The 14,222-nt window shown below is 41.3% G+C and overlaps 4 protein-coding genes across 4 annotated transcripts in view; 3 read left to right on the top strand and 1 right to left on the bottom strand.

Annotated features, from left to right (window-relative positions):
* Window positions 1-2,662, top strand: part of LOC106456310 (nucleoporin nup211-like) — a 23,525-nt gene extending 20,863 nt beyond the window's left edge. The window contains exons 33-39 of the mRNA XM_013912687.1: window positions 282-350; window positions 1,191-1,274; window positions 1,430-1,516; window positions 1,598-1,681; window positions 2,289-2,378; window positions 2,464-2,553; window positions 2,655-2,662. Coding sequence (XP_013768141.1) covers window positions 282-350; window positions 1,191-1,274; window positions 1,430-1,516; window positions 1,598-1,681; window positions 2,289-2,378; window positions 2,464-2,553; window positions 2,655-2,662 — 512 coding nt within the window. The remainder of the gene's footprint in view (window positions 1-281; window positions 351-1,190; window positions 1,275-1,429; window positions 1,517-1,597; window positions 1,682-2,288; window positions 2,379-2,463; window positions 2,554-2,654) is intronic.
* A 405-nt stretch (window positions 2,663-3,067) lies between these two features.
* LOC106456311 (zinc-binding protein A33-like) lies at window positions 3,068-6,403 on the top strand. The gene is made up of 5 exons (XM_013912698.1): window positions 3,068-3,078; window positions 4,784-4,846; window positions 4,939-5,085; window positions 5,316-5,363; window positions 5,617-6,403. The coding sequence occupies exons 2-5, from the start codon at window positions 4,813-4,815 to the stop codon at window positions 6,171-6,173; spliced, it is 786 nt and encodes a 261-aa protein (XP_013768152.1). The 5' UTR covers window positions 3,068-3,078; window positions 4,784-4,812; the 3' UTR covers window positions 6,174-6,403.
* A 173-nt stretch (window positions 6,404-6,576) lies between these two features.
* Window positions 6,577-7,787, bottom strand: cunh14orf119 (chromosome unknown C14orf119 homolog). The gene is made up of 2 exons (XM_005740214.1): window positions 7,110-7,787; window positions 6,577-7,025 (listed from the first exon to the last, which is right to left on the bottom strand). Exons 1-2 carry the CDS (start codon window positions 7,497-7,499, stop codon window positions 6,852-6,854), a joined length of 564 nt encoding a protein of 187 aa, XP_005740271.1. The 5' UTR covers window positions 7,500-7,787; the 3' UTR covers window positions 6,577-6,851.
* A 164-nt stretch (window positions 7,788-7,951) lies between these two features.
* acin1a (apoptotic chromatin condensation inducer 1a) overlaps window positions 7,952-14,222 on the top strand; it is an 18,797-nt gene continuing 12,526 nt past the window's right edge. Inside the window, exons 1-5 of the mRNA XM_005740215.2 lie at window positions 7,952-8,155; window positions 9,563-9,628; window positions 9,810-9,921; window positions 10,012-10,067; window positions 10,177-12,960. Of these exons, the coding sequence (XP_005740272.2) occupies window positions 8,018-8,155; window positions 9,563-9,628; window positions 9,810-9,921; window positions 10,012-10,067; window positions 10,177-12,960 (3,156 nt within the window). The 5' untranslated portion in view covers window positions 7,952-8,017. The remainder of the gene's footprint in view (window positions 8,156-9,562; window positions 9,629-9,809; window positions 9,922-10,011; window positions 10,068-10,176; window positions 12,961-14,222) is intronic.

Here is a 14,222-nt window from a genome sequence, read left to right as displayed (position 1 = left end):
TGGAATGAATAGTTTTACAAACTCATAGTCAAAACCCACTGAAAGCCAACAAAATATAACAATATGAGCTTTCATGCTGACCTGTATCAAAAAATAATGCCTAGACTATTGCTTAGTAATGTAACCTTTCTCTTAGACTTGCAGGAAAAACTGAACAAGACAGAAAGATGTTCAGATGATAAGCAGAAAATTACAGGTGAGTGTAATCTTTGACTTGCTATTCTTGCTAAATACAGAAAACTGTTCTGTGATCAGCACCCATAATAAATGTCTCTGTGCAGATCTGCAGCAAAGCCTGAATGACAAAATCAAGGAGCTGCAGTCCAAATCGAGCTCTGTTACTTCACTTGGTGAGTGTTGAATCTCTGAATAAAAAACCTTCTAAGCTGTCAAATTCATCATAATATATTCATTTTTTTCCTATGATATTGATTTAAAAGTGAAGATTTTAGAAGCTGTAAATCATATTTTACTTAACTTTTTATCACCTTCAACAAAAAAGGTTTAATTCATGATGATGCAATTTTGTAGTTATTAGGGGAACGCCTGAGTCACTCATGGTCAAGCAAGAGCTGCAAATGTACTGCGTTATTTATTATAATTACTACTACATGCCCACGCTACAGTAGTGCCACTGTAGTGTTTGGCCTATTTGTGCAGCTGGCTGTTTGATATACTTAATCACATTGGGGGTTGGGGTAATCTCACAAGGTCCTAGGTGGTTGGTAGGCATGTGTAATTCAACTTTGTGAATATAAATAAAACTAGCTGCCTCATAATAAGATAATATCCAAATAAAAGGAGGTGCATGTAGGTGCATAAAGGCAAAAAATGTCATTTTTAGCCACTTGCTAGGTTTTTGCAATAGGATGGTGTCAATCAGACTTTTTGAATTTAAACTTGATGTTAATGTTGTGCAATAAAAATACATTTATGTTTTTATAGGAGCATAATTGATAAGAAAAGGAACTTTTTAGCCCTTTACTGGGTGGTTGCTAGGTGATATGATGACATCATACTATCTGAATATTAAAATATCTGAATATATCTTAATATGTCAAAAAAAAGATTTGCCATGATTTCTTTCTCCACATTCTCAATGTTTTACTATTCGCAGATGTTGTGCACATTTTCATGTGTCTTAGATGAGAACAGTGAACGCTGATGTTTATTCTGACTGATTCTTTCAGCTCTACAAATTTCTACATTAACTCAGCAAGTGGAGCAACTGAAAGCACAAATGAACAACTCTGTGTCCAAATCCAAGGTTGATGGTGAGTGTATTTCATTGTCAAGTAAGCAGCGCTACTGGGGTCCAGTATTCACATGGTGTACATTAAAGGGTTGTTGTACAGCTTTAATATTAGCTAAATAAATATTTACATTTACGCATAAATCCCCCCCAAACAAAGTTTTGTCTGATCTGCAGAGCTCCAAAAAGCCATAGATGGAAAGAACGAGGAGCTGGACAAACTAACAAAAGAGCTGAAAGAGAGAAGTACTCAACCACAACGACGTGAGTACAAACAACCTGCTAAAAGAATCCAGATTACTTACTCAGGTACAAATACTTATAAGTGTTCCAACCTTCTTTCAGTTCTGCAGATTATTGCACTGCAAACAGAAATCGAGAAACTGGTCACTGTGGCTGAAAATGATACAGATGACGAGAAGATTAAAGGTGAGTGACATATCTTACCTGCACATAGTGTAAAGCAATGACTTCTTAAAAAATAAAATACATGCATTCGGTGGAAAAAAAAAAGTAATTCCTCATCTTTTTTTCTCCAGCACGTCAAGAAGAGCTCAATTCTTTGATAGAGGGAATTAAAGATGAACAGAATGAAAATATTAAGCTGAGTGAGTAACAGTCAGAATAAAATACTTCCCTCGCTCTCTTCTTCTTTGTCTTTAATATGTATGCACATGTATGTTTATCACAAAAAGTCTGTTTATCTGAATGTAGTGCTTTCAGTGAGTGTTTTCAAGTGACGGAACATTTCTCCCACTGAAAACGCTACGTCCGGTAGAACAGACTTAATTTTTCGGGGATTTCCTTACCTGGATGCACTGATCATGCATGAAGATGATTTTCTTTTTTTAATAGCATTTCAGATCTTGAATCAGCAAGATGAAATAGCAAGACTGAAGAAGCAACAAAACAGGAAGAATGAGACACAAGAAGCACAAATTAAAGGTGGGATGCAGTGGGCTCTCCTCAGATGTGATCATAGTAATACTACAGATATTTTAAGGACGTAAAACATCACTTTTGCCTGTTTTTGTAGATCTGGAAGATCAACTGGAGGCCATCAGGAATGAGATACAACAAAAGACAGACCTGCTGGATAGAAAAGATATAAATATTGCTAATCTGTGTAAGTATTTTGCTCTGGTTCAGTCAGCAACAAGGATGAAATATCAAACAGCATCAGAGTCCATAATGTTTGTGTTTTGTTTTAGCTGCTCAGATTATGGAGCTTCACGAGCAAATTAAGCCACTGGAAAATAACATAGCAGCCCTCAAAGAGGCTCATACTAAGAGCCTTGCAGGTACAGAACAAACTTTGAAATCTATATTTTGCATGAAGTAACCTGTATTTTAAGCTAATGGTTGTGTTTATTAATCTCGACGCATTTTCAGACCTTCAAAGGAAACTAAAGTTGAAAGAGAGGCAGCTGGATGACACTGAAAGTCAACTTGAGCATATAGATGCAGAGAATTATAAATATGGTATGAATATTGTTGAATTTGCTTTTTGGTTTCATGCTGTTGGTGTCCTTTTAGTACGATATAATATTCCAGTTTTTTGTATTTCCACTAGTGATGGAGATTGCTGATCTGAGGGCGAAACTGAAAGAGGCTGAAACGCAGACATCTGACAAAATCAAAGGTCAGTCATTTAACAATTTAGTGCATGTAGAGTCAATCTCATAAATATTTTGAAGACCTGCAACACATTTCTGCTTGATCTTAAATCCTGTTTAAAAGTACTTTTTTACTTTCTTTGTCAGACGTGGAGAAGAAACTAAAAACACAAGAAACAAAGAATAAAAAACTTGAAGCTGCAAACAAAGGTTTGTATTTTATATTGCAGGTAGTCACAAAATTAATTTGATATTTTGTCGCAAACATGTATCAGGGTTGGATTTAAACATCTGTTTAACTCTTATAGTATAATGCATTCATTTAGCTAAAAGGAACTAGAAATTATGGGCAACAGCTAACCTGGCTTTCTCTATTTGTTATGTACTTTTCTAACTCGATGTTTGTCATGTATGGATTAGACAAATTGCTGAGCAGAAATAGAGGCGGGCAAGCTGTTTTCCCTTTTTTTGCAGTCTTTATGTTAAGCTCACTAGCTAGTGGCAATACAATCAGTCAGTGTAAAAAGAAAGTATTGGGTCTTAAATACAAGCACAGATGAACTGCAAAACATGATATATTACACCGTCATTGTTTACCTAACAAAACCTAAACCAAAAGGCAGAAGCACTGTATGGAAAAACAGATGCATTTCTGAGTGACTCAGTGACTGTGAGGTGCCCGGGTCCTGTGGCTGCAGTAAACAAATAGGGGCTTTTATAGCTGGCGAATGAATGTTAACCTTGATAACTCTTACTACGCTCGGCAGTAACGATACTCTGTTCTCGGCCCTTAGACAGATTATCAGGCTGTCCCGTATTTCACAATAAAACTCTCTCACTTGAGTCTTCTCCAAACAACTTTTTCGGTCTTTTTCTAGTTTTACTGTCATGAACTTTAACATTTAACATGTGAACTGAGGCTTATAGAGTCTCAGATGTAGCACTTTTTGCCCCAGTTTCTCTGAGTATAGCATGGTACATTTGCTGCAATATCCTAGCCACTGTCTTGAATATTTTCCACTTTCGCGATTCTCTCACTGTAGAATTATGGACTTTTTTTTTGGAAATGGCCTTTCAACCCTGCCACTTACCCTCCTAATTCCTATGGAAGCAGTAAGGGTGTAGTTCTCCCAAAGTTGATTCTGTTCATCTGGATGTGGCGTTTTTTGTTTGTTTTTTTTTTTAGTGGGAGAAACGTTTCGTCACTCATCCAACTGACTTCTTCAGTCTCAGCTGACTGCAGGTTTCCCCAATCTTATAAACAGCATATTTGCATAATGACTGAAACCAGCCCACTGAGGAACAATGGGCTGGGAGGTCAGTTTCTTAATCTTAATTATGCAAATTCTCATGACCATTGATCAACAACCACTGATCAAAGACCACTGATCGATGGCCATGAGTCCCATTCACAGAGAGTTGGGGAATGGCTGCAATCACAGCATTGTAAGATGGCAAAAGATGTACCCTTAGGCCCCCTTCTCGATTCAGAGATGGTTTTTCCCTTTTCACGTAAATGAATCACCGTTCCTCCCTGTCCAGGATGTTCATCATTGAAAGAGTGGTGTAGTTCACTAATGGTGTAGTTCATTTTCCACACACTGCTTCTTGTTTTTGAACTACTTTTTGTGCATCTGAGGTTGTATTTACTTAATTTCTGTCTGGTATGATAAGAACCAGATTTTCTTTATGTCTGGAAACATCAAACCTTGGAACTGACAGAGAGTGTACTTTCTTTGGAGCATGTTGTGACTGTCTGTCTATGAAAAGTGCTTAATAAATAAACTTTACTTTCTGACATCTTTTCATCTAAAATTAAACAAGGACAAATAAATGCATTTCTCAAAACATCCAAAACTATCCAAATGTGACTCTCATTTAGCTGTTTCATGTTTAATCTCTCTCCCTCTGTCAGACCTAAAGCAGGAAGTCACAGAGCTGAAGATGTGCTGCTCTCAACCGCCAGAGGAGTGTGAAGGTAAGATTCCCAATGTGACCGCATTATTATTGTGTGGATATATTGTACAGATGCACTCCTTGAGGTTCTGAAGTATGTATTTCATCAAACAGACTTGCGAAGAGATTTGCAGCAGTGCCATGATGATGCAGACCACCAGCTGCAGGAGCTACATCAGAAGGATGCCAAGCTCAACCAGTTGGAGCAGGAGTTACAAAGACAGAACAGGGAGAATAACAAACTGCAGAATAATATTGACAGTATGTTCAAGCCACAGAATGAGCAGATTCAGTATAATATGGGAAAGTGGGTAGTAGTGAATGTGAGATTCTTAATTGGATAATTTAATCTTCTTGTTAGACCTGCAAGCTGAGAAAAACAAACCTCAGGAAATTGTAGAACTTCTAGTTTAGCCCAGAAACATACAAAGAGTAAAACTGTTATGACACAAAATCCTCTGACAGACATTCTCTTCTTACTCTGCCCTCAGGGCTTCAAAGGGAACTAGGTGATATAGAAGAAAAGACCATCCATACCTGTGAGTCACACACGAAAGTTTGTTTCTTTTTTCTTTTTCTTTGCACTTTTGTTTAAAGCTAATAAAGCTGCACAGATGCCATGAAAAAAAATACACGACTACTCACACTGCATACAACAGCCTGTTGTGTGAAAACGTCTATATAACTTTAAAGCACACCCTTACATTTTCCACATTAAGGTTAAATTATGCCATCTGTGTTATCAGGGTTGTTTCACTGCATGCTGATTTCAGATGGTGTTTCTTTTAACAGCAAAGATGACCTTCGATCCAGACACAGCGCACCCAAGAATAGTTTTATCTGATGATGAAACCGAGATGTCCACTGCAGATTTTATACAAGACGTCCCCAACAATCCAAGACGGTTTGATGTGATTCTGGGGGCCCTAGGTGCCACTGGCTTCTCATCTGGCAAGCATTACTGGGAGGTTTCAGTAGCTGGAAAGACCTGTTACCACCTTGGGATGACCAGTGAATCTTCTCGAAGAAAGGGATCAATACCCTTCAGTCCAAACAATGATTACTGGACTATAGTCCTGGACAAACAGGGTCAGTACAGAGCTATAGAGCAGAGGAGAACGGTTCCCATTCCTACTGAGATACAACCAGTTACCCTGGGTATCCTGCTAGATTACAAAAAGGGAACCATCTCGTTTTATGATTCAGGGTCCAGAACTCATATGTATTCTTTTGTAGGTCAGCACTTCACAGGAAAAATTTATCCATTTGTCAATTTCTGTGTAGAAGATGGCAGCGCTCCAAATCCAGTAGTTTTAATTACTCCTGGAGCAACTGACTGGATAAAATAAGGGTCACGAGAAGTTCTGTCCGCACCCATGTCAAAATGTGTGACATTTACGAGTATGGGAAATAAAATAATAACTGAAGAATGAGTGCACATATTTCTGCTACTGTTGCTATTAAATGCTTCAGACAGTAAAACAAATATACCATGCTTGCAACATTCTCTCCCTGTCTTTAAAGCCAACCTTAAGTCTGCCTATTCTCTTTGATTTGAATCATGCTGTTAACTCTCTTGTTTTTTCCCGGTTTTTTTTTTTTTCATTCTTTTGTTTTTGTTTTTTGTTTTTTTTTAGGTTTTCCTGGGTTTTTTCGGCGGTTGCTTTTTATTAAATTTCTTTCTTAAATTTTTTGTTTTTTTTTGTTTTTCAAAAAAAAGTGTTTCTTGTCCATGTTATTCCAGATGTGTTAATTGCCTCACAGAAGAGCTAAGCCTGTTTAGATATTAACCCACAGCTAGATGTTAAACCTGTTTATTTACAAATTCGTGTCAATCAATTAAAAACTTTTAAAAAAAACCCAAAAACCCGGCGGAGCAGGCATGCAGAATTTTACTTACAAAACGTATACGAACACTACGATCTACAAGAAGGCTAAATTTTCTACAAAGAGACTCAGAGAATGTGTTTTCCACACCACACATCACCCCTTTATTACTTGCTTTTCTATCACAATGCAAACATTGCTCAGTCTCTTCCTGCTGTACCCGCTACACTCCTGTAAAAGTGGGTAACAAAATCCGGGTCCCGCTCTTCCAGCATGTGTAGGAAATGATTCCTCTCCTCTTCTCCCCAAGACTCAAACCACTGCGTCCACAGGCGGAGCTGGCATTCAAAGATGTTTGGAAGTTTGTCTTTAACCTACACAGAGGAAGAAAGCGCCAGTTATTTACTAGAAATGGCACTCCTCTCCAGACCATGTGTTTGCAAGTTTGCATAAAGTACCTGGAGAGTGCTGAGTGAGTCTAGGAGGGTGCACACTTTCCCCGGCACAGCTTTCCCCAGAAGGTCCTGGAGAAACCGCTCCCTCTGAACGGGAGTCCAGCTCTGGAACCAGCTCAGGACACACCGCTGCTCCTGGAAGGTTACGTAGGAGATGGGTTCGGGCTCTCTAACTTGACCTGCACTCGGAGAAGCGCAGGACAGCTTCTCGAGGCTGGGAGGGCTGACTACACCTTGAGGAGCTGGGGGAAATTCACACAAGCTGGGAGAAGGGAAACTCGCAGGGCACGTGAACACTGGGTTGGGAGAACTGCACAGGATGCCTGCAATTCCTTGATTGTCAGTGGGCTGGTGTTGACTTGAGCTTTGACTGACATAATTAAACCACGACATCTTAAACAGCTCAATAATCCATTTAGCTTAGCTTAACGTTTTGTTTAAGGAGCACAAACGGGCGGGCTCTGACTTTAAAGTCGCTATTGCTAGCTAATAACTACCTTTAAGATATAGAGTTGTGACTCCCCATTATTTTAAAACGTATATCAACTCACTACCGACATAGTCGAGGTGCAGAGAAGCCGAACGACAGTCACGTAAATCCAGAGCTGCTAACAGGAAGCGGGGTGCAGTTAACTAGTTGTGCTGTGTAGGAAGTCAGGTTTGCGCAGATGTTGCGCAAGATGTGGCGCATACAACATCTAAATATAAATACCATAATTTTTTAACGATGCCATTTCAAGTAATACGTTTGGCTTATGAAAGTAATTTTGGTTTGGTCTGGGATTTAAAATATTTATAAACGTTTTATTTTATTTGATATTTGATTTCGGGGGGAAGTCGTCGGCGATGACGTGACGTCGATGAAGGCGTTGATCGTCGCTCTCGCTGGGAACTGACAAGAGGAACGGAAAATGGCGGACCTTGAAGACGTTACGCTGGACGGGAGACCGCTCCAGTCCCTTCGAGTAGCGGACTTAAAGGCCGCTCTCGAGGAGAGGGGGCTGTCGAAGAGCGGCCAGAAGAATACTCTCATCAAAAGACTCAAGGGGGTGAGTTTTACTGCGATATATGGTGCCACGGTCGCTGCAAGCTAACGTTAACGAAGAGACGGGCTGATGCTCTCTCGAGGGCCGACAACTGAGTATCGTTACTGCTGAGCGTAGTAGAGTTATCGAGGTTAAAGCTCATTCACCAGCTGTAAATGTCTTTATTTTGTCAGCGCTGTGGTTATGCAGTGCTGTGGCCCTGTAGAAATGTTCCAGCTACGGAAAGACTGGCACTTCACTCAACTTATCGGCTAATCCTAAACTGTGTCTCGGGTTGATGTTGTCCCGTTAGCTCGTTAGCTCTCCTGGCTAACGCTATGAGTTGATCAGTGGCCTTAGCGACTCGCTTGCTGCTGTGTATGCTGCTTTTAACGATGTGTACACTGCTCTTGTGAGTTTGTCCAGCAGATTAACATTTCACCACTTAGAGCTAATGAGAAAATCGACAACTTTTAGCGGCTAACCCGCAATTTTTAATTAACGTTCTTGCCGTTTTGTTGGTAAACGCATTGGCTAGTTTTAGGAGTAGTTTCCCTCAAAATCTGCAGCAGGCCCGTGAGCTGCCGTTGGTCTTGAGCTTGTTTGTTTTTCATTGCGACAGATCGTCAAACCTTATTAAGATAGCTAGGGCGTTCTTTTCTTTTTGTTACTGGGTAGTCCCGATTACATTATTTCACTGAGCCATCAACGCTTTACTGTCTGTTTGCATTGCGTTTATATAACCTATATTACGCCAGACAGTGGTTCTTTTCTCACAAAACCCAGAATATGTTGATTATTTTAGTCGTAGTTACCAGCTAACGTACTCGCAAAGCTCATATAAAGCCATTGGGTTATTAACAGTTTCTTCCTACCAGCATCTGATAATGACAGTGACATTATAATGGACATAATAGCAATGTAAAAGATCAACTATGTCTACGTGCAAAGTAATAGATCATGAATAAAGTAGTAGTAATAGTGCATAGATTTATACAAGGTGTTTCATTGGTGATCAATGAAATTTAAGATAAGTTGATCACTGGTTGGTGTTTGACCACAGCTTTAGAGTAACCTTGTCAATTATTGTTTGACAGACTCCCATGTCCTTTACCATCTTACATGGGAACATTGTTGCATATCATCCTCCTTCGTTTGTCAACAAGTTTTGTAGTTTCTCACAACCGCAGGCTTTCTAAAAAAAGTATCAAAGACAAAATTCTCCAAGTCTAACATTATTATAAAAGAGGAGCAGCGATGCTTAAGGATATTTGTTACATTTAGTACATAGAAACTCATTATATTTTGTCAAGGGCGGAAATATCAGCGGATGTGATAAAACATACTACTGAATAGAGTGCAGTTACAAGGTTGCCCATGAAAGAGTGTTCTCCTTTTATTGCTTAAAAACATCTCTTATCTCACTAACAGGCTCTCATGCTGGAGAACTTGCAGAGGACCTCCACAGCTCATATTGGACTACAGCCAAACTCTCAGGTGTGAATCTCAAAGATAGTTTTAGTTTCATATAAAAGGCTGAAGTGTCTTGATAAGTGATGGCCTTTTATGTATATATGGCAAACCGTGCATTTACACAACCTCATAAATGTCTGCAAAAAGTATGCGTTATTAGCCTTGAGATCTTGCATTGTATTTCAAAATTTCTCTGTGTGTTTAGATTGGTGAGGAAATGAGCCAGAACAGCTTTATAAAGCAGTATCTGGCTAAGCAACAGGAGCTACTGAGGCAGCGTCTGGAGAGAGAGGCTCGTGAAGCATATGATACAAATGGCAAGTTGTGTTGAATAAAATATTGTACACATTATGGATGGTTATTGTAAAATCTTGTGATTTTTATGTTTATTTCTCTTTTGTGAACAGAGCAAGAGGAGCACGCAGAAGTCAACAATAGTACACCGTGTCCTCCTCCAGCCCAGGTTAGATTGTACTTTCTCTTCTTAAGTATTAGGTGTAAAAGTAACTTTCTGATTAAAATTGTGGGAGGGGATAATAAATAAATCTGCGCTCTCTTTCTGTTCTTGTCAGGATGTCACACCAGCATTACCTGAGCAGCACAAGCCAGCTGGCACCTCTGGTGAAGAGGGATTGTTGGGTGCGGTAAATGAGGGCCAAGCAAACAGAAACCAGGAGGCTGACATGTCCAGTCCACCTGCTTCTGGTTCTGTGCCGATGCGTGTTCCTGCCGCTGAGCAAAGGCCAGAGAGAGGCTCTGCATCCAGTGAAGTCCAAGGTGACAGCGACGATGACGACAGCGAGGACGGTGACGAGGACGGTGACGATGACGACTGGGACAGCAGCGCTCGAAGGAGAAACTTCAGAGAGCCAGCCAGGGGACCCACAACAAGGGAGAGGTCTGCAGCGTCCCGTCAACCGCAGCAGCAACACATCCCTTCTCTTTTGTCACCTCAACTCCGCCAGCCAACACCGCCTCCTTCCCCTCCACCAGAATTATCATTCCCTTTGCCTGACACCCCTAAACAGAGTCCACCTAGTCCAGATGTTCCCCAAGCCAGGCGTTCCCCCAGTTCTTCCAGCTCTGGTTCCTCCAGCGGTGGTAGCCGTAGTAGCAGCCCTGAGCCACAAAGGAGTGGACATGCTGAACGCAGGCCTGGCCCACTAACCCTTCTGGCACGTAAAATGGAGTCAGAAGGTGCTTTCTCCGGAGGAGGATGGCATGGCACTGATGGTGAAGCTGATAGGCAAGAAAGCAATTCATCCTCAGCTACATCATTTCCTGGCAGAGGACCACCAGAGAGCCTGGTATCTGCCACCACTCACACCTCTAACACTGCAGAGCATGTACCATTTCCAATAATGCCAGGCACCAATCAGGGTGTTACAGGAGCACATTCAGCCCATATTCACGTACCTGTGAGTACACTTGAGCCCACTGTGCCTGATGAGAGGGTCAGAGAGATGGAGTCTGACCTAGAAAGACAAGAGAAGCTGAGAAAACGTCGGCAAGAACGTACCGCGGCGGAAGAGCGGGAGAGAGCCCTAGCACTGGAGCGAGAAAGAGAGCAAGCTTTGGAGAGAGAGAGGTTTGAGCAACAGCAGGCCTTAGAAAAGGAAGAGAGAGAGAAGGCTTTGCAGAAGGAGAAGGAACTTGCTCTAGAAAAAGAGAGACAGGAGAGGGAGCAAGCTTTGGCTAAAGAGAGGGAAGAGCAAATGAGGGCCTTGGAGCTTGAAAGGCAGGCTGAGCTTCAAAGACTTAAACTTCTGGAGCAAGAACGGCTGCAGAGAGAAAGGGAGGAGAGGGAAAAGCGCGAGAGAGAAGAAATGGAGAGAGCAGCTTTGGAGCGTGAGCGAGAAAGGCTAGAAAGAGAAAGAGCTCTGGAGGCTGAGAGGCAGGAAAAGGAGAGGATTGAGAGAGAAGAGGCTCTGGAACGGGAAAGGTTAGAGAAGGAAAAGGCTTTGGAGCAGGAGAGGATAGAACGTGAAAAAGCCTTAGAGCAAGAGAGGATCGAGAGAGAAAAGGCTCTAGAGCTAGAAAGGTTGGAGAGGGAGAAGGCCTTGGAGTTGGAGAGAAGAGAAAGAGAAAAAGCTTTAGAGCTAGAAAGGCTGGAGAGGGAGAAGGCCTTGGAGTTGGAGAGAAGAGAAAGAGAAAAAGCTTTAGAGCTAGAAAGGCTGGAGAGGGAGAAGGCCTTGGAGTTAGAGCGAAGAGAAAGAGAACGACTCGAAAGAGAGAAAGCTGTAGAGCGAGAGAGGATAGAGAGGGAAAAGGCCTTGGAACGAGAGAGGGTGGAAAAAGAGAGGGCAGAGAGACGGGCGGCTCTTGAACAGGAGAGAATTGAGAAAGAGAGAAAGGAAAAGCTAGAGAGAGAGAGAGCCCTACAGCAAGAAGAACTAGAAAGGGCAAGAAAAGAGATGGAGAGAGCTCTGGAGCAAGAAAGGGAAAAAGCTCTTGAACATGAAAGGCTGGAGAATGAGAAAGCAGTGCAGAAAGAAAAGGAGGAGCGGGAGAGGAAGCTGGAGCTGGAGAAAGATAAAACTGGGGTGGCTGAAAAGGAGAGTGAGAGTCACCTTTCTCCATCCAAATGTGGCCTTGAGGCTGGTCTCACACCCCTGCCAACTCCTCACCCCCTCTCCACAGGACCCGCTATAAACTCGTCAGCAGAGGCAGGAGACCGGGAGCAAATCCATGCTCCAGAACCCCAGAGCGAAGGCCAAGCAGCAGAGTGTAGTGCAACCATTTCAACAACATCTCTTTCACCACACTCGTCATTTAAAAAATTCCGGTTCGTAATGGACCGAGCACAACCCTCATCCACGTCTATGGTTATTAAGCGGCCCCGTACATTTTCTGATAGCCCACAGCCTCGCACCTCACCTGTCACTTCTCCCACCACTGTTGGGAAAGGACAGTCTGAAGGACATAGGCCCTCAGTTAAACAGGAAGATTCAGAGCTACGGACAAATCAGCAGGTTGCTGCTGCACCACCGGGATCTGTGAGGATCCAGTCTGAGGAGGACACTGCTGTTATTACTGAAATGGGTCCCAAAGAAGAAAGAGCCACAAGGCTAGTGTTGGAGGATAAAGAACAGGCAGCTTCAGGAAAGACTGAACAGGCTGCCAAGGAGTCCATCAAAAAAGTAAAAGAAGCTGATGAAAGCAAGGGTTTGTCAAGCTCAGTGAGTGGAGCGGAGCAGAGAGGAAGAGATTCAAAGAAGGAAAGGATACGAACAAGACAAAGATCATCATCCGATTCCTCTTCCTCAGAATCGGACTCTGGGTCCTCATCTTCTCAATCATCCGGTTCATCCTTGTCCTCTCAAGAGAAAAAGAACTCCACCTCCAGAGTTACAAAGGTAAGAATAAATGATCTGTCTCTCTTTGGCATTAATGCAAAGTTGTATTAAATCTATATAAACCAAACTAAATTAGTTCCAAAATGAACATATTTGGATAAATATCCATCACCTTAATAATCAAGGTATAAAATCCACCTGTGTTGTTTCCAGCAGTTGGACATATTCTGAATTTACATAGAGCTTGAACAATGGCACCATACACATTTGCAGTCATTAATCATGATTTGGCAATGGTATAGATGCTTGACTATTTATTTGTGTCACACTTGTGACTATAAAGTTGTATAATATACCAGTTTATTTATCTTAAATCATATTGTTGCTCAGATTGCATTTCTCCACACTCTGCTGAATTCTTTATGCTAAATTTTTTTTTTTTTATATAATCATTTAAAAAGAAGGCTACTTTACTTTTAAAGGGATCTGTATTCATTGGGTGTAGTGGGCTCTCAGCAGAGTGGTATTAGTCTCTGATCACGGCAGGTGTTTTCTGGCAGTATCTCTGAATACAAGCGAGTGGGTACAATTTTTCAATTTAATTTTTTTTTATCTGTTAAAACTGTCTGGTTTGTGTTTAAGACGCTGTTGGCTATAGTTCCTTAGTTTAATACTTGTGGGGCTAAATCCAAAGTTGTGCTTGATGCATAAATGGCACAAGTCAGATGACAACATTTGTATCCCTGTACTAATTTTATCAATGTTTAATCATCATGTGAGTTGCAAGGTAAATAAGAATAAAAGGTAACTCAAGACTCTGTTGTTGACTAGGCTAGTAACCAATTTTTATTTGGTATAGTATTGTTTTTTTTCCTCGTCAAACTTTGTTTTTGCAAAAAGAAAAAAGAGAACTTCCATTTGCATCAGTCACAGCCTCACACCCATTTAGTAGTCTATTTGTTTATTTGCTGGGGTAACATTTCACTCTGTGTTGCCTGAAACATCACCATTAATGTGGATCAGTGTCTTAACAGTTGAACTACTCTCTCACCTGCTCAGTACAGTTAAGATACCTGGAGAATGCTAACCACTCCGTTGTGAATAGTAGCTTACTGCTTCTTCTCTAATAGTTTTCTATAGTTTGGAGCTGTGTCTTGGGTCATTGTCCTGTAAGGCAATTGGCTCCAGTCAAAGGCAATGGCTCACGCAGTTTTGCAAAAATGGAGTGATGGCTGTCCTTGTTCTACAACTATTTCATCCTGTGCAAATCTCTTATTTTACCAATGCCAGAGCACCCAAATTCATCCGTTTTATCCGTCATG

Source organism: Pundamilia nyererei, unplaced genomic scaffold (assembly GCF_000239375.1).
Source record: "Pundamilia nyererei isolate P.nyererei 1_Seehausen unplaced genomic scaffold, PunNye1.0 scaffold00098, whole genome shotgun sequence".
In the NCBI taxonomy this organism is placed as follows: Eukaryota; Metazoa; Chordata; class Actinopteri; order Cichliformes; family Cichlidae; genus Pundamilia; species Pundamilia nyererei.
The sequence above is the reverse complement of the archived record's forward strand: the minus strand, read 5'-3'. Positions and strand labels throughout refer to the sequence as shown.